A 27,428-nucleotide genomic window follows, 5' to 3' on the forward strand; every position below is an offset into this window, starting at 1 on the left:
TTAAACTAGGAAAAGAAATAGGCAAGGTCTGGCCAAGTACTTCTCTAATCACAGTTGGTGCTGGCCCCTGAATAGAGCTTGCAGCACTTTTAGTTTAACCCTTACCTGAATCACAACAATAAAGACAGGGTCCTAGATAGTGTGCTTTATTTGAAAAAGTAGAGGCTGGGCACGGTGGCTCATGCCTGTAATCCCAGCACTTTGGGAGGCCAAGGCGGGCGGATCACGAGGTCAGGAGTTTGAGACCAGCCTGACCAACATGGTGAAACCCTGTCTCTACTAAAAATACCAAAATTAGCTGGGCGTAGTGGTGCATGCCTGTAATCCCAGCTACTCAGGAGGCTGAGGAAGTAGAGCTCCTTGAACCCAGGAGGCAGAGGTTGCAGTGAGCCAAGATCGCACAATTGCACTCCAGCCTGAGCGACAGAGGGAGACTGTGTCTCAAAAAAAAAAAAAAAAGAAAAGAAAAGAAAGAAAGAAAACACAAAACTCAACTTGATATATAAATGAATGCAAGATAATTCTAATATATTTTTAGGCTTACTGAGAAAAAAATTATTGTTTAAAATTCATCTGATTCAGTGGTACTTTAAATACAGTCATGCGCTGTATGAGTTTCAGTCAATGATGAACTGTAAAAAAGACAGTGGTCCCCTAAGATTGTAATGGAACTGAAAAATTCCTATTGCCTAGTATTTACTATACTATACTTTTAATGATTATTTTAGTGTACTCCTTCTGCTTATTAAAAAAAAAAAAAAAGTTGACTGTAAAACAGGTTCAGGCAGGTCCTTCAGGAGGTATTCCAGAAGGCAATGTTGTCATAGTAGATGACAGCTCCATGTGTGTTACTGCCCCTGAAGACCTTCAAGTAGGACAAGAGGAGCTGGAAGACAGTGATACTGATGATCCTGAATAGGCCTAATATGTGTGTATGTGTCTTAGTTTTTCACAAAAAAGTTTTTTTAAAAAAGATTGTAACAGAGAAAAAAGCTTATAGGATACAAAGAAAAAATATTTTTGCACAGCTGTATGATACAATGAATCAAAAGTTAATACAAAATGCTAATACAAAAGAATCAAAAGTTTAATACAAAATGTTAATACAAAAATGTTTAATACAAATGTTTTATTAAAAATGTTTAAAAATGTTTATTAAATAAATCTGATTATTTAATGTTTATTAAATAAATCTGATTATTTAATGTTCATTAAATAAATCTGTTAATTAATCAATAATTAATCTGTTAATTAATCTGTTATTTAATTAATAAATCTGTTAATTAATTTATTATTAATAAATGTTTATTAAATAAATCTGTTTATTAATGTTTGTTAAACATTTATTTAAAATGTTTAATACAAATGTATTAAAAATGTTTAATACAAAAAAGTTTAATACAAAAATGTTAATACAAAAGAATCAAAAGTTTAAAAATAAAAAAGTTACAGTAAACCAAGGTTTATTATTATTATTATTTTTTTTTTTTTTTTTGAGACGGAGTCCCGCTGTGTCGCCCAGGGTGGAGTGCAGTGGCCAGATCTCAGCTCACTGCAAGCTCCGCCTCCCGGGTTTTTTTTTACGCCATTCTCCTGCCTCAGCCTCCCGAGTAGCTGGGACTACAGGCGCCCGCCACCTCGCCCGGCTAGTTTTTTGTATTATTTAGTAGAGACAGGGTTTCACCGTGTTAGCCAGGATGGTCTCGAACTCCTGACCTCGTGATCCGCCCGTCTCGGCCTCCCAAAGTGCTGGGATTATAGGCTTGAGCCACCGCGCCCGGCCGCCAAGGCTTATTATTGAAGAAACATTTAAAAAAATAATTTTTTGGTGTAGCCTAAGTGTACAATGCTTATAGTCTATCGTAGTGTACAGTAATGTCCCAGACCTTCAAATCCACTACCACTCACTCACACAGGGCAACCTCCAGTACTGCAAGCTTCCTTCATGGTAAGTGCCCTATACAGGTATGCCATTTTTTATCTTTTATACTAGATTTTTACTATACCTTTCCTATTTTGATACACACATACTTCCCACTGCATTACAACTGCCTACAATATTCAGTAGAGTAACATGCTATACAGGTTGTAGCCTAGGATCAACAGACTATACCATATAGCCTAGGTGGGTAGCAGGCTACACTATCTAGGTTTGTATAAATACACTCTATGATGTTCACACAATGATGACATTGCCGATGGTACATTTCTCAGAAAGTATCTCCATTGTTAAGTGATTCAAGACTGTATATTTTGCTGGTAAGAAAGAGTAGCAAAGAGTCTCTTTTCACCAGAACCACAAACTTCCTCAAATTCAGGACTGGCTGGGTGGGGAGCGGGAGGAAAAGAATATGCTATCCAGACCAGAGGCATCCCATCTTAAGGTGAACTATGTTATGAACTATGTTACTAAACAGGGTCTACATGTTTGTAGGAAAGTCTTTAATTAAATTACAATAAAGAGACTTCTGATTTAAAAAAAGAAAAAAAAAACAAAGCAGCAGGTTCAGTGGCTCACGCCTGTAATCCCAACACTGTGGAAGGCTGAGACAGGATGATCACTTGAGCCCAGGAGTTCAAAACCAGCCTGGGCAACATAGGGAGACCTTGTCTCTACGTAATATATATTATATATATGTATAACAAATATTATATATAATATATATGTTTATATATATATATAAATATTTTTTAAATTAGTTGGGGATGGTAGTGCATGCCCGTGATCCCAGCTACTCGGGAGGCTGAGGCTGCAGTGAGCCATGATCATGCCTGGGCAACACAGTGAGACCCTATCTTAAAAGAAAAAAACAAAAAACATGGCTGGGCGCAGTGGCTCATGCCTGTAATCCCAGCACTTTGGGAGGCCAAGGCAGGCGAATCATGAGGTCAGGAGTTCAAGACCAGCCTGGCCAACATGGTGAAACCCCATCTCTACTAAAAATACAAAAATTAGCCGAGCATGGTGGTGGCCACCTGTAATCCCAGCTACTCGGGAGGCTGAGGCAGGAGAATCGCTTGAACCTGGGAGGTGGAGATTGCAGTGAGCCAAGATCGTGCTATTGCACTCCAGCCTGCGCAACAAGAGCAAAACCCCATCTCAAAAAAACCCAACCAACCAACCAAACAAAAAACACAACCCCAAAACAAGTAAGCTAAGCACTTAGATCCTGTTCTTAAACGTGTTTCCACTTCATGTGTCCAAATGGTACAGTATAAAAAACACATACACTGCCAGTTATTATCTAGGAATAGATATGTTCTGGCGTATTCTATCTTCGGTACCCACAGTCTACAGAATCAGACTACCTGGGTTCAAATCACAGCTCTACAAATTAGTAAATTCCTCTGTGCAGGTTCCCATAGCTATAAAACTGGAATAATACTAATATCCATACATCATAAAACTGCAATTAGAACTAAGTAAATTAATGCATGAAATATGCTGAGAACAGTGCCTGGTACACAATGCCAATGAAAGGTATCTATTTTTCTTTTTTTTTTTTTTTGAGACGGAGTCTTGCTCTGTAGCCCGGACTGGAGTGCAGTGGCCAGATCTCAGCTCACTGCAAGCTCCACCTCCCGGGTTTACGCCATTCTCCTGCCTCAGCCTCCGGAGTAGCTGGGACTACAGGCGCCCGCCACCTCGCCCGGCTAGTTTTTTGTATTTTTAGTAGAGACGGGGTTTCACCGTGTTAGCCAGGATGGTCTCGAACTCCTGACCTCGTGATCCGCCCGTCTCGGCCTCCCAAAGTGCTGGGATTACAGGCTTGAGCCACCGCGCCCGGCAAAAGGTATCTATTTTTACATAATAAAAACTGTATGACCAACCTCACTTCAGGAACAGTTGCCACACTGCATACTGATGAATAGTTCACAGACTAAATATGAATTTCACAATTAGAAACACTTTGTTTGCCTAACAATTCTTAAAACAGTAATAACTACTTTTGATGAGACCCTGATTCTATTATCCATCACATACTATATTTCTAGATAGATGCCATGCTTTCTCTCTCTCCTTCCAGCTTTCATATCTGCTGACCCATGTGCCCAAAACTCCCTCCTTCTCTTGGCCTGGCCAACTCTACTCTTCAAGTTTAAAAACACTTCCTCGGCTGGGCGCAGTGGCTCATGCCTGTAATCCCAGCGCTTTGGGAGGCCGAGGCAGGCGGATCACGAGGTCAGGAGTTCGAGACCAGCCTGACCAACATGGTGAAACCCTGTCTCTACTAAAAATACCAAAATTAGCAGGGTGTGGTGGCGTGCACCTGTGATCCCAGCTACTCAAGATTGAGGCAGGAGAATTGCTTGAACCTGGGAGGCGGAGGTTACGGTGAGCCAAGATGATCGCGCCACTGCATTCCAGCCTGGGCCACAGAGAGAGACTCCATCTCAAAAACAAATAAACAAAACAAAACAAAAAACACTTTCTCACTTCCTCAACAGATACCTTTCCTTCATCCTTAGACTATGGTAAATCCTGTGTATTTCCTCTTTTATAACACACCTTACTGTAATTTCTTGTTTCATAACTGTGTTTTCCATCACACAAGGATGCCTTTCTTGTTCACCTGGCTTACTGGTAAATACATATTATGCATTCAATGAATGCCCAATTAATTGAACTGAAATACATCTTATGAATGGATAATAAAGAGACAGACAAATTACAATGTTACAGAAAACTGATATTTGGCCTTGGGATCGCCCTATATTACTAAAACCACTTTGTCCCTACCTCATACTAACATGGTAATCTAGTTGTCTTTAAGAGTCACACACACACGCACGCGCGCGCGCACACACACACACACACAAACCAGCTACTTACTAACATTTTCCTCAGTATAAGCTATAAAGGAATCTTAAGAAAGTTATAGAGCAATAAAAAAATTACCAAGATCATGCCACTGCACTCCAGCCTGGCGACAGAGCAGGACTCCATCTCAAAAAAAACCTCTGGTTTTAAGAGTGGTCATTAACACGTGTGGAAAAAATTCTAAACTTCAGCAAAGCAAATGCGTAACATTTCTAGTCACAGTCATTTAGCACAGTGAACACTAAAGTGCTTGATAATTTGACAAAACTTAATTTCAATTGTGCAGGAGCTGATCAATCTGGACTAAAGGAACTGCTTGACACAGAGGAGCTTAAAAAAGAATACTGAACTGACTGCTATTTTTAACTTACTTTCAGTTATGCTCACATTTCATAATCAAAACATTAGATAGTATATTAAAACAGTATCTTTAGAGCCTGAAAGTTTAATCACTACCAAAAGCAGTCCAGGGATTCTTAACATGGAGCACATGGAGACCTAGGGAATCCACAAATAAACTTGGCAAGAATCTGAATCCCCAGAAGTCATACATTAAAAAAGTAGCTTTTTTCCTAGGAAGAGGTCAGACAAATTCTTAAATGAGACAACTGAAAGAACTAAAGAACCACTGTTCCTGGTCAAATTTTTACTATACAAGCTTTTTTTAAATTCCAATGGTGATTTTAATTACAATTTATATCAAATCCATCTTCATCATGTTTTAATTTTTTTTTTTTTTTAAGAGACAGGATCTTGCCTCTATTACCCAGGCTGGGTTGTGGTGGTGCCACTAATAGCTCACTGCAGCCTCGGCCTCCTGGATTCAAGGGATCCTCCTGCCTCGGTCTCCTGTTAGGATTACTGCATTAACCACCATACCTGGCTAAGTGCCCCTGTCCCCACCCGGAGGTAGATATATTTCTGAAACATCATGGTAACTTTTCCAGTCCTTTTTTTAGCTGGAAAAAGACATTATCAGACAAGTATTTTCAGAGCTTAAAACAATAGGTAGGCTGGGCACGGTGGCTCACACCTGTAGTCCCAGCACTTTGGGAGGTCGAGGTGGCGGATCACTAGAGGTCAGGAATTCGATACCAACCTGACCAACATGGTGAAACCCCGCCTCTACTAAAAATACAAAAATTAGCGGGGTGTGGTGGCATGCACCTGTAATACCAGCTACTAGGGAAGCTGAGGCAGGAGAATCTCTTGAACCCAGGAGGCGGAGGTTGCAGTGAGCTGAGATCACGCCATGGCACTCCAGCCTGAGCAACGAGAGCAAAACTTCATCTCAAAAAAAAAAAAAAGCCCAAGACAGAACGGTGGGGCAGTGAGGAAAGCTACTCTGGAGGCTGAGGCAGGAGAACTGCTTGAACCTGGGAGGCAGAGGTTGCAGTAAGCCGAGATCATGCCATTGCACTCCAGACTGGGCAATAGGCAAGACTTCCGCCTCAAAAAAAATAAATAAAATAAAATAGATAAATAAATTTTTAAAAAGGTGAGTTTTCTAAATCACTTTTCTAACAACAACAACAAAAAAATACCTTATGCACTAGAATACCTATCAGATGAGTGGCTTTTAAACAGTAAGAGGAAAAAATAATGTGTGTACTTAAAAAAAATCCTAATTATTAAAAAAGTAAACTCAAGTCTCAATGTAAAATCAGACTGTATCTGATTTTTAAGAATTTGAGGCTAAATCACACTAAATAGAAAAGTAAAATTTTCCACTGCACTTCAGCCTGGGTGACAGAGTGAGAAAAATTAATTAAATGTATTTTTTTTAAAGTAAAATTTTTCAACACCATAGAAAAGGGACCGGTGGGGAAGGGAGACATAAAGTAAATTTTGGGAAAGACTGGTAAAATTCTAATTCCAGCAGGCTGACTCACTAGGTTTTAATCAAATAAGTCAACCCCTAGGGTAAGTTAACTACTTTTTCCCAAGACTGTATTTTATCATTTTCAATATTATTATTATTACTATTTTGAGACAGGGTTTCACTCTGTCACCCAGGCTGGAGTGCAGTGGCGTGATCTAGGCTCACTGCAGCCTCAACTTCCTAGGCCAAACCAATCCTCCCACCTCAGTCTCCTGAGTAACTGGGACTACAGATGTGTGCCACAACACCTAGCTAATTTTCACTTTACTTTTTGTAGAGACAAGGTCTCACTATATTGCACAGGCCAGTCTTGAAACCTTGGAATCAAGGGATCCTCTCGCCTCAGCCTCCCAAAGTACTGAGATTACAGGAATGAGTCACAGTGCCCAGCCCTCATGATTCATTTTGAAAAGACGATTAAAGGAATGTCAGTCACTATATCAATTTAACATGTAAAGCTGAAACAGATTTGGTTTTGACCAAGGCCATAACTATAGATCTCATTTATCGGTTCCCGAAAGTGATCCTTCTTTATGTCAGGATTATGGAGAACCTCTCATTTGAGAGTTTTTTTTTTTAGGTACCTCTTAACCTTTATGACTTTAAGCTTTTAACTGTTCATTTTTTTTTTTTTTTTGGTGGAGACGGAGATCTCACTATGTTCCTCAGGCCGGTCTCAACCCCTGGCTTCAAGCAATCCTTGGGCCTCAGTCTCCCAAAGAGCTGTTATTACAGGTGTGAGCCACCGTGTCCAGCTTCAGTCACTTTTATTGACTAAAAGAGCTTGGTCCAGGAGATAAGGCAGAAAGACGAAACTAAAAATTCTAGCTTAAAACAGAACTACCAAGACTCAGTATCATTCACACTTGTGCAAAATGCCATACATACAAAACTTCATTACAGCATTGTTTATATAGCACAATTTAGGAAACAATCTGAAAGTTATGAATAAGCAATTAGTTACAATAAAGTCTAGGCCAGGCACAGCGGTTCATGCCTGTAACCCTAGCACTTTGGGAGGCCAAGGTGGAAGAATCACTTAAGCCTAGGAGCTCGGGAACAGCTTAGGCAACATGAAAAGACCCCATCTCTATTGAAAAAGTATTAAATTTCCAAAATTAAAAAAAAAAATTTAAAAAAAAAGTCCACCCGCAAGGTTCCATTAAACAGTCCTTTGAAAAAATAATAAAAATGAGCCAAAGCAGGACACTATAGTGCATGCCTGTAATCCCAGATACTGGAGGCTGAAGGTAGAGGATCACCTGATATCAGGAATTTGAGGCTGTATGTATACAGTTTATGATAACACCTGTGAAAAGCCACTGCACTCCAGCCTGGGCAACCAAGTGACAATCTGTCTCTTAAAAAGAAAAGAAAAAAAAAAAGAGTCAACTTGAAGATACACAGGTGGTTAGAGGGGAAGAGAAGGGAATCAAGGTATTTGCATGAGAAGAAGCCTAACTTACAGCAGAAAGTTGCTCTGGTCTTTTTGTAAGGATACACAATAAAAATAGCGGTTGAGGTCAGGTGCAGTGGCTCGCACCTGTAATCCCAGCACTTTGGGAGGCTGAGGCAGGTGGATCACTTGAGGAGAAGAGTTTGAGACCAGCATGGGCAACATGGTGAAACCCCATCTCTACTAAAAATTAGCCAGGCGTGGTGGCACGTGCCTGTAGTCCCAGCTACTTAGGAGACTGAGGCAGGTGAATCACTTGAACCTGGAAGGTGGAGTTTGCAGTGAGCCAAGATTGTACCACTGCACTCCAGCCTGGGCAACACGGGGAGACTCCATCTCAAAAAACAAACAAAAACAGTGGTTGTCTAACCAGGAGAACTGGAATGCTGAAGGACAGATGAGGGATTCTCTATGTATCCTTCAGAGCCTTTCAAATATGCTCTATGTGCGTTTCCTAGTTAATAACAAAAAATACATAAGCAGAGTAGACTCACAAAAAAGAAATAATGTAAAAGACTCATATGTCTTGTTTTTAAATGAGCTTATGGCTGGAAAATGAGACTAGCTTTAATTTTTAGCTCAGACATTGGTTCAGATAGAATATACTAAGCAGTAACAATGTCAAATTATTGCTCATTGAGATTAAGGCTCATCTATTCAGTTAGTCTATCAATATTTCAGTATCTACTATGCGCCAAGGATTGGTCTAGGCATGAATGAGCAATATGTGGGACATCCAAGAGTCCCTAACTTCATGAAGGTTTAATGGGGAATAGAGAGAAATAAACAGTAAATAACATAACTTTGAACAGTAATAAGCACTTATACAGAAGAAAGGGAGACAGGAGGATAAAATTGCGGGGGAAGGAAAAGGAAAACTGGTTTATACGGGACAGGTTAGGTAGAGGGTATGACATATGAGCTAAGAACGGAACAAGTGGACAAAGCAAGCAATGCAACAAACAGGAGGAAAGTCCTGTGACTGGAATAAGCTCAACCATTTATTGTTCAGGGTACACCAAAGCAACAGTGTGACTACAGTGGAGTGACCCAAGGAGAGAAGCGCAGATGCACTCAGAAGTAGGCAGATCCCAGATGAATGTATGGCCTTATAGCTAATGGAGGGAAAGGGCAAGATTCTACTGTGTGATGGAGAACCTCTACAAAGTTTTTAGCAGGGGAGTAACATGGTCTATATTTTAAGAAGATAACACTGTTGCTCCAAATTAGGCTAATACAGCAGGCCAGGCAGTAAGTGATGGAAGTGAACAGAGGTTTGAAAGAGACGGAGGGAAAAGTGTCTGATTTAGTATATATATTGAAAGCAGAACCCACAGAATTTGCTACTGGATTAGACACAGGAATCTAAATGAGATAGTAACTCGGTGAATAGTAGTCCAGAAAATCATCTTGTATTTGTAGAGTTAGTCATTTTACAGTAACAAGAGACAGGTGAATGTGACACTAATCAAGATCCAAATTCTGCCTCTTACCAGCTTTACCTTAGGAAAGTCATTTAAGTCAGTTTCTAGACTGCAAAATATATTCACAAAAATGTCTGTAAGAATCAAATGGTTAAGAAATCTACAAATGTAAATAATGATCATTATAAGTTAGAAAGAATCATATTAACAGTCATGCAAATCAAACCATCTTATTTTAGTATTTTCATTAGATGAGAATGGTAACACTGATGTTATAATCAACACTAAATTTCATCCTTTTTGAAAGTCAAAGGTCAGGCGGGGCAAAGTGGCTCATGCCTGTGATCCCAGCACGTTGGGAGGCTGAGGTGGGTGGATTGTTCGAGGTCGAGAGTTTGAGATCAGCCTGGGCAACATGGCGAAACCTCGTCTCTACGAAAATTAGCTGGGTGTGGTGGCATGCATCTTGCAGTCCCAGCTATTCAAGAAGCTTAACTGGGAGGATCATCTAAGACCAGGAGATCAAGGCTGTGGTGAGCCAAGATCCTGCCACTGCACTGCAGCCTGGGAGCGGAGTGAGATGAGTCTCAAAAAAAGGGAAGAGAAAAGACAAGAGAAAAGAAAAGAGAAAAGAGAAAAGAAAAGAAAGTCAAAGATCACCCAGAAATAAAACAAATTAACAGTTCAATCAACAAAGTCATGTCCCTATTGCCTCAGGACAATACTGCTACCCCCATCCACCACATAGAACTTTGTATAGTGATTGACAGAAAACAGGCAACTTTTAAAAATAAATTCTGATTTTTTTTAAAGCATTGTCACTGATTATGGAACAACCTACGTAACACAAGCATGGACACTTTTGAAAATCTAGTATTTTAGTCTTCCGTAAGGATTGGAGAAAACCATCCTGTTAAGCTATAAATGACATTAAACTAATAAGATAAAACCCAAATCAAGGTACCATTCATTAGATAGATGTTCTCAACAAGATACCGTAAAATTAAGATTATATATCACAGTATGAGTTACTACTGTCTTATTTTGAACAGCAAAATGTAAATGCCCAGTACAAATTAAATTACTGTGTGCCAAATGAATTGAATCATGAGGACTTCATCTTATTGCCTTAAACCATTTCTGTAAGTTTATAAACAAGGTTCCACAGAATTTATTTTTTCATCCAAGGCTTTCATATTACCGGGCATATCTTCATAATCAAAAATAGAAAAATGCATGTTAAATGTTTAGTTCACTATGTATTTAGAGAATTATCATGAATGTCAACTTCCATTATGTACTTAGTCAATCAGCTAAGTAACAACAAAAACAAGGATATTTGGTAAATGGCTCTATCACTCCCTATTCATTTTTCAACTGGGGCCTCAATGAACATGATCTTTGGGGACCATGTGACTGCATTATAACTAAAACCACATTGTAAGGACCTGCCAATACATATGACAATTAAAACTCCTTGGACAGAATCCTAGATAAATCCACACACAACAAATTTCGGACTATGAAGGTTCACATTATTAGACTCCAAGGCTCCCTGACAATCTGTTATACTTCTCTCATTTCTAATAATTTCTACCATACGAAAATATCTTATTTCTCTGCTTCAAGCACCCTTAGGTCAGTGACATGACCCTCATCTCAGATATATTTAAATGCAATTGGATGAAGCAGTATACAGTACATCATCCAATTGAAAGTCTTCCACTTAGTACGCACCTCCTCATAGATTTTACAAGAATGAACAAGATTAACATACACGTTCACCAGGTTATATCAAGCAAAATGATGCTGCAATTGAGTTACTTTAACTGGCGCATTTAGCCACATAAATGTTCAACTAATTTCCTTCATAAAAACTGACACAAAAATTTAAGGTGTAGTTGTTGTGGATGACAAGGAATATCTCACATCGGAAGACTTGTTGGTATTTGGTGAAAACTTTACAAAATCAAAGAATCGAAAATGTCAGGGTTCCGTATATACTTGTCAAAGCACAGTATTCATAAATAGCCAATTAATAATTAAAGCACACAAAATTGAGAGGCAAAAGATTTCACGAGATTCCCCCATAGAGGCCAAGGTAGGAAGATCTCTGAAGCCAGGAGTTTTGAGATCCGCCTGGGCACTATAGCGAGGCCTCATGTGTACGAAAAAGAGAAGAGAGGAGAGAAGAGAGGAGAGAATCCCCCATAACTGCGGCCCTCCCCGACCCTTGTGTTAAAACTATTTCCTCGGAACAGCTCTGAAAGAGTTTGCCAACCAGAGTAAAATCACTTCGCAGAGATAAACGAGCGGAAACGTATTTAGAAGAGAGAGACCGCGGAAGCAAGGGCAGCGGGGCGCGGACCCGTCCCCGGACTCAGACAGCCGCGGCAACCAGGGGCGAGCATGTGCTGACCGCGGCAATACGCGCGGGCCTCCCAGAGCCACTTCCCGGGGCGCACGGCCCCGCCCGGCCTGACCCTCCGGGTTCATTCATTCTGTACCCGCGGCTGCCGCACCTCCGCGCCCCGGTCGGGGCCGAGAAGAAGGGCTCGGCTGCCGAGGGACCTTGTCAGGCTACAACCCCCGCCAGGAGTCCGAGCCCCGCCGCGATTCCCGCGCGCCCGCGGCCTCCGGCGGGGGGTGGTCTCAGAAGCTACGGAGGCCAGCGCCCAAGCCCAGAGACCCGCAACCTTGCCGCCCCACCCTCCGCCGGGGCGCCGGCCAGGACTCCCTAGCCCGACGGGCGCGCCTGGAAGCCCCGGGTCCCCGCTGTCCCGCTGCCCCGCCGCGGCCGGAAGTCTCCCCGGCGCCCCCTCCCCAGCACCCGACTTCCCTCGCCGCCGCGGCCAAGCCCTCTCCGCGCCGCCTCGGGCCTCCCAGCGCGGGCCGCGGGCCGAAGGCAGCGAGAGACCGCGCTGCCTGCCCAGCTGAGCCGAAGAGAGTCCAGCGAAGAGCTGGAGGCTGGCCTGGGCGGTTACCTTGATGATCCTGCGGGGCAGCCCGGCCATCTTGTCAGAACCCGAGTTCGGCCTCTGGTCTCGTCTCCGGCTCCGCTCGCCTCACGCACGAGTGGAAGTCCCAGGCTCCACTTCCGGGGGACGTTGCCGCGCCCGTCGCCGCAGCCGCCGCCTAGGCCCCTCGGGAAATGTAGTCCCTGCTCAGGCGCGGGCTCGGGCACGGGCGGGCTTCCCTCCGACCTGGCCCCCTCCCCCGCGCGCCCCGCCCCAACCCCGGCCGGGGATGGCGGAAGTGACGCTCCGCGGCGGGGCAGGGACTTTGGAGACGCCTCGCGGGGAGGCGCGGGGCTCCGGCGCTCGTGGCCGAGCCTGCCCGCGACGGTGGTAGCGCGCGATTCGCGCGCGCGCTCTCTTAACCGTGGCCACGCCCGCTCCGGTGGACGACGTAACAGAGGCCTGGCCTACGACGTAGCCCATTCATTCATTCACGCGTTCGTTCATTCAGTTCAGCCTGCATTGCGCGCGTTCCCTGCTGGCTCTGCAGTGAACGACTGCGGTGGGGCTGATCGTCTTGCTCCTTCCTCAAAGGGAGGGCAAGACCGAAACTCAGTGGCAAAGCTCTGACTGGGGGTCTCTCCAGTTACTCCCACCCTGTTGGGGAGTTTTGATGTTTAAATTGTATAAATCGGGCCTCTGACACGCCCCGTAGGCCCAGGGTGGACTGAAGGAAAAGGGTTTGGAGCCAGCTGGAGGCGGTAAGACCTAGACCTAACGGTTGAGACTCAGAATTGTTAACAGAAAGAATGACCAAGGAGAGGTTTAAAGAACCCAGAGTAATCCGTAAACCAGAGATTACCCAGAGTGCGAGGTCCTATGAGAGAATTAGAATGGGGGTGCCCGAAAATTGAATTGTTGGGGAAGCATTTTATCCTGATGACGGATGGCTTGCTGTGTGATGGACTGTTTGCAAGCATTTTACTTCACCTTCACAGCAATAGTATAGAGGAGGGAGGTGTTGTTTCCATTTTACAAATGAGGCTTAGAGAGTTAACTTTTTCCAAGGAGCTGTTTTGTCCCCAGGCAGATCTGCCAAGACCTGGCCCTTAACTACTTAACCACAGTGTTTCCTAGCACACTGACAGTAGATGGTGAATAAATGAAGACAGGACTGACCATGCCTTCCAGGAACTTAGATTCCAATGGAGAAGAGAGACCAGTAAACAATTAGTTACAATCCAACGTGTTAAGGGCTGTAGTAGAGGTTCCTCCCAGGTGCTGTTTTAGCAGAGGCATTAACTGCTTGAGAACTCAGGGAAGCCTTCTTAAATAAGTGGAGTCCTAAATGATGAGTAAGAACCTATCTGACCTTGTAGGGAAGAGTATGCCAAGCATAGGAAATGGCCTGTGAAATGGCATTGAGCTATGAGAAAGAAAAAATAGTGCACTAAAGAAACTGGAACTCTGAATACAAGAAACCAACTAAGAACAATGAGAAATATTTTGTGCTGGCGCTATGCTAAATGATTACATAAATTTAATACATCATTTAATTATAAAACAGATGAGGTAGGCTCTATTATTAACAGAAAGTTTTAGATGAGAAGCCAAGGTTCAGAGGTAATAATGAGAATTTCAAATAACCCAAAGTCTGCAATAGGTGGTTCTGTGACTAGAAGAATCTTCAAAAGTAAATGAAACTGGACAAAGATACTTTTCAGAATATTTTATAGAGGACCCAGGATAATTCATGCTGGTAGGCAGAAAGGCAGAATGCTATTGTGTTGGGAGTGTGTAGGTCTGCAGTCTGGGCAGGGCTTGGCAGGAAGGGGCACTCTGCTTGTGCTGCATCATTCTGTGCAACCAGAAGATTGGCTTCCATGATGGTTCACAAGGCCGGCAAGTTGGTGCTGGCTGTTAGTTTCACTCCAAGTGGGCCTCTCCCCGGGGCATCTTGGGCTTCCCCATTGCATGGTGGCTGGGCTCCAAGAGTAAGTGTTCAAGCTAAAATGGGCACTAAATCTCATTTTTTGACCCAGCCATGGAAATCACATGGTCTCGTGGAAGTCACATGGCATCACCATAACCATAATCCATCAGTCAGCCAGCCACAAACCGCCCCTGTCTCAAGGGCAGGGGACATGGGCACCACCTCTTGAAAGGGAAGCTGCAAGAGTCTAGAAACTAGCAGCATATATGTGATGGAAAGTATGGTTGTGGCCAACTTCGGAAAGAAACTGCCACTCATAGCCGCCTTGGAATCACCTAGGTCACTGTTTTTTGTTTTTGTTTTTTAAAAAGCATTCCTGCAGCTGGAGCCCTTCTCCCAGGGATTCTAATTCTCTAGGTCAGTGCTGAGACCTGGGAATCTGCATTTAAACATCAGGGGTAATTTTGATAGATACTAACACTTAACGGCAAAAAATTCTGAACAAACGAGAACAAAAAACGATAAGCAAAGCAAAAAAAATTTTTTGAGACAGAGTCTCTCACTCTGTCAACCAGGCTAGAGTGCAGTGACATGATCTTGGCTCACTGCAACCTCTCCCTCCAAGGTTCAAGCGGTTCTTTTGCCTCAGCCTCCAGAGTAGCTGAGATTACAGGTGTGTGCCATCGCCCCCCCGCTAATTTTTGTATTTTTAGTAGAAACATGTTGGCTGAGCTGGTCTCGAATTCCTGGCCTCAAGTGATCCGCCTGCCTTGGCCTCCCAAAATTCTGGGATTACAGGTGTGAGCCACTCCACCCGGCCTCCTTTTGTCTATTTTCTATCAGAACAGACAATAAGTATCATTCAGGTGAAGAGTGAGAGCTCTGGAGCCCCCAGTCCAGGTTTGAAAACACACTTTGCTTAATTTCTCTGTCCTTCGTTTTCTTCACCTATTAAATATACTTACCTTCATGTGGTTGTTGTGAAGTTTAAATTATGTAATTTGTATACGGTACTTAGAACAGTACACAGCACTTAGCAATCACTTATTTTTTTGTAATTTGATAGAACCATGTACATTTTTCTTTAGGAAACCATATTTTTAAAACTTGATAGTATAACCTTGTTTGGTAGAGATTGGATTGTTGGCATAAATCCATCTGAGAGTATTAACACTTTAACATACACATTTTTCCTGTCTCTCCGAATTGTTTTTTCTGTTCTTTTCCCTCTTGAGGACAGCTCACACTATACTCATCTGGAAACGAAAATCTGAACTTCTGATTCATATAAAGCCTGTGGAACAGGATACATTCTAGAAGAGCAGGTTGTCTAGAAGGCTAGTTAAGAATCCTATTTCTATATCTAATATAGAGATAGATAACAAAACAGTGGTTACCCAGAGCAGGTTGTGGGGTGGAGTAATGGAGAATCAGAGATGTAGATCAAAGGATACAAAGTAGCAGATATTTAGGACAGTCTAGAGAGCTAATATACATGAGAGCTATAGGTAATAAGTTTACACTATGTACGAGATTCATGCTAAATAAGTAGATTTTAGCTACTGTTGTCACAAAAACAAAAACATAGGTAACTATGTGAGATGATGGATATATTAATTTACTTCACAATGGTAACCTGTTTACTATTGATACATGACGTATTCCCTAACATCATGTTGTATACCTTCAATATACACAATAAAATAATTTTGTTTGGCCAGGTGCAGTAGCTCACCCCTATAATTCCAGCACTTTGGGAGGCTGAGGCAGGTGGATCACTCGAGGTCAGGAGTTCGAGACCAGCCTGACCAACACGGTGAAACCCTGTCTCTACTAAAAATACAAAATTAGCTGCGTGTGGTGGAGCATGCCTCTAATCTCAGCTACTTCGGAGACTGAGACAGGAGAATCACTTGAACCCGGGAGGCAGAGTTTGCAGTGAGCCGAGATGGCACCATTGCACTCTAGCCTGGACAACAAGAGCTAAACTCTGTCTCAAAATAAATAAATAAATTAATTAATTAATTAAATTTTTTTTGAGGCAGGGTCTCACTTGTTGCCCAGGCTGGAGTGCAATGGTACAAACATGGCTTGCTGCAGCCTCAGCCTCAACCTCCTGGGCTCAAGTGGGCCTCAGCCTCCCAAGAAGCTGGGACTACAGATGCACACCACCACGCCCGGCTAATTTTTAAATTTTTTTAGAAACAGGGTTTCACCATGTTGCCTAGAATGGTCTCGAACTCCTGGGCTTAAGCAACCCCTCCTACCTCAGCCTTCTGAAGTGCTGGATTACAGGTGTGAGCCACCATTCCTGGCCAAAACTTATTTGTAAAAATCCTACTTACTATATCCATAAAATATGGATAAAATAAGATATCTAAAAAACTAACTGATCATGTACCTCATAAATACATATACTTACTATGTACCCGCAAGACTTTTTTTAAAAAAACTAATTGGATTCCTTCAGAGGTGGGATATTTAGCAGCTAGAGAACAAATGTAAAACGGAGGCTTTTTACTGTGTACTCTTATACCATTTGAATTATGAACCATGTGAATATTTTACCTATTCAAAATGTGAAATATGTATTCAGTTCACTAATTTCAATAGATTGCTCAAGAGGTATTGAAAGCTGTAACAGTGCTGAGCAGGAATTATATAATACACTCAAAACTCAGCAAAAAGATGCTGGTCCAGGTCCATGGTACTGAATAAATGATGACAGTGGCAGATAGCTTCACTAAGCTGAGCAGTGCTAGCCATATCTCTTTTTTTTAATTTTTTTTTTTTTTTAAGAGACAGGGTCTCACTCTGTTGCCCCAGATTGGAGTGAAGTGGCGCAGTCATAATTCATTGTAATCTCCAACTCCTCCCCACTCAGCCTTCACCATGCCTGGGTAATTTTTAATTTTTTTGTAGAGACTGGGTCTGGCTATATTGTGCAGGCTGGTCTCAAGCTCCTGGCCTCGAGAAATTAGTCTGCCTCTGCCTCCCAAAATGCTGGACTTACAGGTGTGAGCTACCACGTCTGGCCCAGAACTCTTTTTCCTTTTTCTTTCTTTCTTTCTTTTTTTTTTTTTTTTTGAGACAGAGTCTTGCTCTGTCACCCAGGCTTTCTTTTTCTTTTTCTTTTCTTTTTTGAGACAGAGTCTCTCGCTTTGTTGCGATCTCAGCTCACTGCAACCTCTGCCTTTCAGGTTCAGGCAATTCTCCTGCCTCAGCCTCCTGAGTAGCTGGGACTACAGGCACACATCATCATACCCGGCTAATTTTTGTATTTTTTAGTATAGATGGGGTTTGCCATGTTGGTCAGGCTGGTTTCGAACTCATGACCTCAGGTGATCCACCTACCTCAGCCTCCCAAAGTGCTGAGATTACAGACATGAACCACCACGCCTGGACCAGAACTCTTAGCTAATTAGCCTTTTATTGGTTCTTTGTCAGGCCGCACTCTTCTTGTTTCTTTCCAGTCTCTGCTCCTTCTGGGACTCAAAGTGCGAGTGCCTTTGCATTATCTTACAGGGCACAAGCAAGCAAGAATGAATGCTATGTTGGAGGCGTTAAAGGAGTCCCATTGTATGAGAAACTCTTACTCCCCCAAACAATATTTTACTACCCCTTGCTGCTTCTTCATTACCCACCCCCAAATATTCCAGGTTTTCTACTTTGGTCTTGTAATGGCAGAGACCTAAGTGCTATTTACCCTATAGGCAATAACTTAGGACATATGTGCCCGATCTTCTCAGAGTCAGGGATCTTCTCTGTCTTGATCACCACTGTATCCTGGGCCTAAGTGCAGGGACTGCTACATGTGTGCTCTCAAAAAATACTTGTCAGGGGAATAAATCAACCAGTGCAGGCTGAATATAAACACCTGTTTGAGAATGGTTGCCATAGATTCATGATCCATAAGTGAACACTTACAGAAAGCACAGGATGTTTATGTTAATCTCTAAACCTTTCAACTTGACTTCCTGGAGAGCAACAGAGTTTTTCTACAAACTAATGCTTTGCAGAAAAAGAATAGAGTAGTTCAGTTTGGAAAATGGTGTATCAGTCACCTTTAATAGAGGTCCTATTTCAATTCACATACAATTGTCATCAGGCAGAAGTATTTGTTTGCAAGTTCCCTTATTGTTTCTTGCAGCATAGGGAAACTGTTTCGTGGGTGATCAAGATAGAAGAATTTGTGAGAGGAGGGTTCATGAACACTGATTCAAACAGGCAGTGGGTGGGGTGGGGGTGTGGGAAGAAAAGACTGCTCACTGATTTTAAAAAAGGAAGAAAAATTGCTTGGTGGCTTATATTCGTGCCTTCACATAAGACATTGAGCACTTACAAACTGTTAACCAACACAAGACCAGCCTGTAAGAAGGACCTGAGTGGAATCTTCCAGGGTCACAGGCAATCCCTAAGGAGTGCTGTCTCACGTGAAAGACCCTGGAAAACACGAGACCCAGGAGAATCAGAGTAATACAACTTTACTTTGTTTAGTGTTTTATGCTTTACAAAGTGTTTCTGAATGTTATCTCACCCAGTGACAGCTTTGAGTACCTTTAAGTGCATGCACCACTAGAATGATTTTGTAGGACCATCATTGATTCTGCAATGTTCCTATAAAAGTAAATGGAGCTGTGCGGGGTGGCTCATGCCTGTAATCCCAGCACTTTGGGAGGCTGAGGTGGGCGGATCACTTGAGGTCAGGAGTTCGAGACCAGCCTGGCCAACATGGTGAAACCCCATTTCTACTAAAAATACAAGAAAAAAAAAATTAGCTGGGCATAGTGGTACGTGCCTGTAATCCCAGCTACTTGGGAGGCTGAGGCAGGAGAATCGCTTGAACCCAGGAGGTGGAGGTTGCAGTGAGCCGAGATCACGCCACTGCACTCCAGTCTAGGTGACAGAGCAAGACTCTGTCTCAAATAAAAGTGGATGGAGGGGGGTGTTCCACACATATAGTCATCTCCTTTCTCTGAGCCAGTTCCCAGTGGAAACAGGATTCCAGAGGTTGGTGACTCAAGACGTTTGGCCAGAAGCCTGGCTGGAACTGGAACTCTGCAAAGTAGGGCTCACTTCTCCGCCTGTGTGCCACCCTTTTAGGTTCCCAGGAGAACTGTTTGCTTTCCACGTCCTTGGGCTTCAGTCACTTCGTAACTCTGCCAGTGACTGCATACTCAGCCCCTACCCAGGCTAAACTGTTTTCCCATTTCCTCCCACCTGATGTGCCCCACCCAAGTTTCTTTTCAATTCACTCCCATCACCTTTCTTCCTCCTTCACCATCACCTGTCTGTCTCAAGTCTGATTGATTTCTCCTATGTTTCTCTATTATGTCACTTGCTATCTGCAAAAAACTGCTCACCTCCTTCTAGTATGATTAGAAATGTTTTTGAAATTGTTGTTTTTCTTCTGAGTACAATGATTTGGGATCCGATATACCCTGGAACAGATGTTTTCACACTTTGGACTGCTTGCTCATCTCAGAGGCTAGTTGAACATACCGGTGAAGGGGCCCTGCCCAAGGTCTTCTGAGTTCAAATCATAGTCCCCATGTCTCTGTGTTTTTAACAAGCTCCCTAAGGACCACTGAAGGGTCTAAAGCTTGAGAGTCAATGTCACATTATGTGATCTTTTCAAGAAAAGCAAAACAGTTGCAACAGGAACCTTGAATTATAATTTACTTACTCCTGTTTTTCTAAACTCTTCTGATCCAATACCTGTATCTTTCCTCCGGCCTATTCAAATTCTTTTGGTTCAAGTGTGAAATATTTCAGATTGTCGAAGTTTAAGTTGACCCCAGGTGTTCAGTATTCCAGATTGTTGGGTTTTGGATGTTGAGTATTGTTCACCTCTTTCCACTCCTGAATTATTATTATTATTTTTTGAGACAGAGTCTCGCTCTGTTGCCCAGGCTGGAGTGCAGTGGTGCAATCTCAGCTCACTGCAGCCTCTGCCTCCCCGGTTCAAGCAATTCTCCTGCCTCAGCCTCCCGAGTAGCTGGGACTACAGGCTCGCACCACCATGCCCAGCTAATTTTTGTATTTTCAGTAGAGACGGGGTTTCACCATGTTGGCCAAGATGGTCTTGATCTCCTGACCTTGTGATCTGCCCGCCTTAGCCTCCCAAAGTTCTGGGATTACAGGTGTGAGCTACCACACCCGGCTTTCCACTCCTGAAATTATAACCAGCTGAAAAACACAACAGATGGAAATTAAAATATTGCTTCATTATTAACAAATCTGATTGAAGAATATAGCTCTAAATCAGCAACCAGTTGGGCTTACTTATGTTCCCCCACTAGCCCCCATAATTGCAATTATAGCTCCATAGTCACTTAGCACAGCTAGACAACTGCAAGCTCCTTAACCCAAGACAGCAAATGGGAATGCATGAGGCCAGAGGCAGGGACAAAAAAAAAAAAAAAAAAAAAAAGGAGAGAGAAAAAATGGGAGGAGAGAAAGATAAAAGGCTGAGCAGACTGAGTTCATTAGTTTTAAATTCACCAATCAGAAAACTCATTCCTCTTGTAATCCCAAAACCACTTGACTTTTTCTTATGCTTCTGCTTACTTTTTGTTGTTGTTGTTGTTAATAGAGATGCTGTTGTAACATCCCTATTAACAATAACAGCAAAAAGTAAGCAGAAGCATAAGAAAGATGTTATGTGTTCAAGACCAGGCTAGGCAAAATGTTGTTTATAGAGAACAACATGTCAGTTTCTATGACAACTCCCTAAAAGCAACCCCAGATCACAACCTGGGCAATCTCATCATTGCTTTGAATGTCCTATAATGGATCATACTTGCACTCCCTCTAACACCATAATTTTCACATCTGGTTGCCTTTTCACAAGTGATTCTCCACCCCATCTGCCTGATGGTTTCTTGCCCTCCTCCATGAATGTTATATGTAAAATGTTTATTTAAAAACAGAATGCTTGTTCCTTGGTACTGCAAGGAAAAATTAGCATTCAGACAAAAAGTTCTCCAACAAGGCAATTTTAGTTTCTGCAGAAAGGATGCTCCTTACAGATGGAACAATGGCAAGAGCACATCTGAACAAAGGAGGTAAGCAATTTTTATTCCTTACGCAGCTTGTCCTTGCTACTGTGTCCTGTCTCCACTGGCTGGAGCCAGACCTCACAGTCCAAACTGCACCCGATTGGCTAACAGCTTAAAAACCTTTAAAAATAGGTAAAAGCAATGGAGAACAGAGTAAAAGAGGAAGTTGCTTACCAAAGGACTTAGAAAAGTAATAATATTCCCAAATAAGGAAGGGGCATAGGCTGCAAGCTGGGATATGCCTGTGAGCACGTCCAGCACAAATATCTTGGTTAAAGTACAAGGACATAGAATGTACTATGTGCCTGTGAGCATGTCTAACAGCTACACAGGATAGGGCTTAACAAACAGTTATCAGCACAAAGCAAGCAGGCTTGAAGGAAGTTAGTCTTTAAAAGAAATTATTATTTCTAACACTTATGATTTATTCTTTAACAAGAAGGGAAACTTTGAAGAAGAAGCTTTTTACTTTCTACAATGAAGTTTCCTCCACGTTCTCCAAAACACCTTGTTCATCATGTTCTAACAATGGTCACTTGTAATAATCTGTTTTCCTGTCTCCCTCACCACATTGTGCACCCCTTTAAGGCAGGGAGCACCATATTCTTCTTTGTTATGTGTTCAGCGGTAACATGATGGCTGCACACATTCCCTCCTTCCTGCCTTCGCTCATTTTCTGCCTATGATGTATTATACTAGACCATCTATAGGAACATTTTTTTTTTGAGATAGGGTCTCACTCTGCTGCCCAGACTGGAGCACAGTGGTGCCATCGTGGTTCACTGCAACCCCAACCTCCTGGGTTCAAGCTATCTTCCCACCTCAGCCTCCTGAGTAGCTGAAACCATAGGCACATACCACCATAACTGGTTAATTTTTGTTTTTTTTTTTTTTTTTTTTTTTTTTTTTTTTAGCCACCAGCCACCACACCTGGTTTAGGAACTAAATTAAAAAAAAAAAAAAAATTTTTTTCAAGATAGGGTGGGGTCTTGCTATGTTGCCCAGGCTGGTCTCAAACTCCCAAGCTCAAGCGATCCTCTGGCCTTGACCTCCCAAAGTGCTGGGTTCACAGGCATGAGTCACCACACCTGGCCTAAGTAGTTTTTTTTAATGAACAAGGTAGGCTCTCTGATCTTGAATTTACTTTTTTTTTTTTTTTTGAGATGGAGTTTTGCCCTGTTGCCCAGGCTGGAGTGCGATAGTGCGATCTCGGCTCACTGCAACCTCCGCCTCCCAGGCTCAAGCAATTCTCCTGCCTTAGCCTCCCAAGTAGCTGAGATTATAGGCATGTACCACCACACCTGGCTAATTTTGTATTTTTAGTAGAGACAGGGTTTCACCATGTCGGTCAGGCTGGTCTCAAACTCCTGACCTCAGGTGATCCGCCCGCCTCAGCTTCCCAAAGTGCTGGGATTACAGGTGTGAGCCACCGCACCTGGCTTGAACTTACATTCTAATAGATGAAACAGACATTAAAAAACTAATATAATTTGATGTGACAAGTTGTCAAACTGAGATATAGAAGATGCAATGAGGAGTATATAGAAGACACAGAGAAGGCTTCTTCATCCATTCAATTATTCAATAAACATTTATCCCAGCCTCGGTGGCTCACACCTGTAACCCCAGCACTTTGGGAGGCTGAGGCGGGTGGATCTCTGGAGGTCAGGAGTTCGAGACCAGCCTGACGAACATAGTGAAACCCTGTTTCTACTGAAAATACAAAAATTAGCCAGGCACGGTGGCAGGCGCCTGTAATCCCAGCTATTCAGGAGGCTGAGACAGGAGAATTGCTTGACTCCAGGAGTGGGAGGTTGCAGTAAGCCGAGATCACGCCATTGCACTCTGGCTTAGGTGACAGAGCGAGACTCTGTCTCAAAAAAACAAAAAATAACAAAAAAAACCCAAAACATGTATTTGGTTAGTGCCCACTAAGTGCCAGACACTATACTAGACTCTGCAAGTAAAATTATTAGCAAAATCAGATGAAGAACTACTCTTATGGGGCCAGGCATGGTGACTCACGCCTGTAATCCCAGCACTTCGGGAGGCCGAGACAGGTGAATTACTTTAAGTCAGGAGTTCAAGACCAGCCTGGCCAACACGGTGAAACCCCATCTCTACTTAAAATACAAAAACGATTTGGCCATGTGCCTGTAATCCCAGCTACTCAGGAGGCTGAGGCATGAGAATCGCTGGAACCCAGGAGGCAGAGGTTGCAGGAAAATAAACTACCCTTATGGGTTTATGGGGGATGGAAACATAATGTTAATAGAATTGTCACCAAGTAAGTGCAAAATATTATGTTAGTCAGGGTTCGTGGTTACAGGCATGGAAACTGATTCAGGCTGACTTAAACAGAAAAGGAATTCACTGGGAGGACATGGGGAGGTTCACATGATCACAGGAAAGGCTGCAGACTAGGCTCAAAAAACAGACCTGGCATTCCTCCTCCCGAGTTTTCTGTTTTCTTTTTTTTCCTTTTTTTAGAGACAGGGTCTTGCTGTGCCACCCAGGCTGGAGTACAGTGGTAAGATCATAACTCACTGAACCCTCAAACTCCTGGGTTCAAGCAATCCTGCAACCTCAGCTTCAGCCTCCTGAGTAGCTGGGACTACAGATGCACCACCACAGCCGGCTAATTTTTCTTTTTCTTTTTTGTGCAGATAGCACCTCACTATGTTACCCAGGCTGGTATCTAACTCCTGGCCTCAAGCAATCCTCCCACTTGGACCTCAAAAGTGCTGGTGTTACAGGTGTGAACCACCATCCCAGCCACCTCCCCCGTTTTCCACTGGACTCTTCTTCTCTGCCCTCTTCTAGGTATAACTTTCCTAAATCCAGAACCTTTGGGATTTGATTTCCATTTCCAACTGGGGTAGGCTATTAGATATGGGAATCTGAGGTCTAACTGTGCTTTATGCTGATTTTCAAATACTACATCACTTTTCAGCCCCCTCATCCCTCCTGCCTTCCTAAATATTTAATACCACCAATTCCTAAGCCTTGGTGCAACTTGCATGCTTGACTTTGCTCTACCAAGTCAGGTATTCCTATTTCTGTTGGCTTCCATTTTTGTTCTCATTGTTGTTTGGGTGTGATTTTTGAGAGATGGGGGCAAAAACATCTTTAAGTTGATGTATTTTGTTGTCTTTGAGGCACAAGATTATTCATAGAATTTTTTTTTTTTTTTTGAGTCGGGGTCTCACTCTGTCACCCAGTGCAGTGGCACAGTCTCAGCTCACTGCAACCTTCGCCTCCCAGGTTCCCAGATTGAAACGATTCTCCTGCCTCAGCCTCCTGAGTAGCTGGGATTACAGGCATCTGCCACCATGCCAGGCTAATTTTTGTATTTTTTGGTAGAGATGGGGTTTCACCATGTTGACCAGGCTGGTCTGGAACTCCCAACCTCAAATGATCCACCTGCCTTGCCCTCCCAAAGTGTTGGGATTACAGGCACGAGCCACTGTGCCTGCCCTAATTTTTATATTTTTAGTAGAGATGGGGTTTCACCATGTGGGCCAGGCCGATCTTGAACTTTTGACCTCAGGTGATCTGCCTGCCTCGGCCTCTCAAAGTGCTGGGATTACAGGCGTGAGCCACCATGCCTGGTCATTTACAGATTTAAAAAATTAACATTAAATTGATTGGTGTAACAGTGAAGTATAGTTTTTCCTCAAACTTTCAAGTTTGATTTATAGTTCTTATTATTCTTTTTTTTTTTTTTTTTGAAGCGGAGTCTGGCACCCTTGCCCATACTGGAGTGCAGTGGCCCGATCTCGGCTCACTGCAAGCTCCGCCTCCTGGGTTCACGCCATTCTCCTGCCTCAGCCTCCCGAGTAGCTGGGACTACAGGCGCCCGCCACCTCGCCTGGCTAGTTTTTTTTGTATTTTTTAGTAGAGACGGGGTTTCACCGTGTTAGCCAGGATGGTCTCGATCTCCTGACCTCGTGATCCGCCCGTCTCGGCCTCCCAAAGTGCTGGGATTACAGGCTTGAGCCACCGCGCCCGGCTCTTTTTTTTTTTTTTAACTTTTAGTCCTGGTATACATATATAGAATGCGCAGGTTTGTTACATAGGAATACATGTGCCATTGTGGTTTGAGGCACCTATCAGCTGGTCATCTAGGTTTTACACCCCACATGCATTAGGTATTTTTCCTAATGCTCTCCCTCCCCTTTCCCCTGACCCCCGACAGGCCCCTGTGTGTGATGTTCCCCTCCCTGTGTCCATGTGTTCTCAATGTTCAACTCCCACTTATGAGTGAGAACGTGAGGTGTGTGGTTTTCTGTTCCTGTGTTAGTTTGCTGAGAATGATGGCTTCAAGCTTCATCCATGTACCTGCAAAGGACATGAACTCATCCTTTTTTATGGCTGTAATAGTTCTTACTGTTCTATTTATAGACTAGCAGCTAAAATAATACTTGAGTAAGTTAAATACATTTAAATATTGATTTTTTTTCTTTTTTTTAAGACAGGGTCTCCCCATGTTGCCTAGGCTGGTCGTGAACTCCTGGGCTCAAGCGATCTTCCTGTGTCAGCCTCCCAATGTGCTGGGATTATAGGCATGAGTCACCATGCCTGGTCATTTAAACATTTAAAATTGCATTCATAAATCTAGCACATACGATTTTCTTTTCTAGCCCTTCAATTTTCTGGCTGCTAAATATTCTCAAGTACTGAAATAATTCTCATAAATTAAAAAAATCTAAATATGGCAACTCACCTATTAAATACTGTAATAATGCTTCCAAACCCAATACAATTTTTTACACCCTCCTACATAGACTTACAAGTCTAAGTTAGCTACCTGAAGATAAATTTTTAAAATTTATTTAAAAATGAATTTAGTTTTAGATTCAAGGAGTACATGTGTATGTCTGCTACATGACTGTATTTCATATTGGTGGGGATGGATTGGGATTCTAGTGTATCCTTATCCAAATAGTGAACATTGTACCTGATAGGTAATTTTTCAGCCCTAGTCCCCCTGCAACCTTCCTCCCTTGGGTGTCTATTATTTCCATCTTTATGTCCATGTATGCCATTGTCAAGCTACCACTTATAAGTGAGAACATGGGGTATTTGATTTCCTGTTTCTGAATTAGATCACTTAGAATAATAGTCTCCAGCCCTATCCATGTTGCTGCAAAGGACATGATTTCATTCTTTTTTATGGCTGCATAGTGTTCCACGAGATATCTATCATCTATCTATCTATCTATCTCACATTTTCTTTATCCAGCCAACTGTTGATGCACATTTAGGTCGGTTTCATGACTTTGCTATTGTGACTAGTGCTGTGATAAACATATAAGTGCAATTGTCCTTTTTAATATAATGATTTCTAAGGAAATAATTTTTTTTAAAAAAATTGGGATCACAAATTACAGAAGATACAAAGGACCTGGGAACATGTTAAAGTTTGCCCCAAGGATGCGCTCAGCAAAGTCCAGACTGTGAGAATCTCTTCAGGGCAAACAACCTGGTTTATTTGACAAATGAATGCAAGGAAAAAAAAAAAGAGAGAGAGAGAGGAATCGAGGAGGAACTTGTAAATTAAATAAACTTAAAAGTGACATTAAACAGTTAAAATGCATGGATCTAATTTGGATTCTGATTCAAACAAGCAAAGCAAATTTAAAATATGACATTTATGAACCATCTGGAAAGCTGTATATTTACTGGATATTTGAGAATGTTAAATAATCCATGTCAATTTTTAAAAATTATATAATTACATATGGTTATGTTAGAAGAAAGGAGTTATTACCTACTAGTGTTTCTTACTGAGATAGTTATAGATGAAATTACAGGCTATGTGTGATTTGCTTCAAAATAATATAGGAGAAGGTACAAGGTGGGAGTACAGATGAAATAAAATTGGCCATGA

The 27,428-nt window shown here is 42.5% G+C and overlaps 1 protein-coding gene across 1 annotated transcript in view; it reads right to left on the reverse strand.

Moving 5' to 3' along the window:
- The window catches only part of UBE2N (ubiquitin conjugating enzyme E2 N), a 31,750-nt gene extending 19,113 nt beyond the window's left edge, over positions 1-12,637 (reverse strand). The window contains exon 1 of the mRNA NM_001193594.1: positions 12,569-12,637. Within this exon, the coding sequence (NP_001180523.1) occupies positions 12,569-12,598 (30 nt within the window). The 5' untranslated portion in view covers positions 12,599-12,637. The remainder of the gene's footprint in view (positions 1-12,568) is intronic.
- Between the last annotated feature and the right edge of the window lie 14,791 nt (positions 12,638-27,428).

The sequence above is a fragment of the Macaca mulatta genome, chromosome 11 (assembly GCF_049350105.2).
Source record: "Macaca mulatta isolate MMU2019108-1 chromosome 11, T2T-MMU8v2.0, whole genome shotgun sequence".
Taxonomy (NCBI): Eukaryota; Metazoa; Chordata; class Mammalia; order Primates; family Cercopithecidae; genus Macaca; species Macaca mulatta.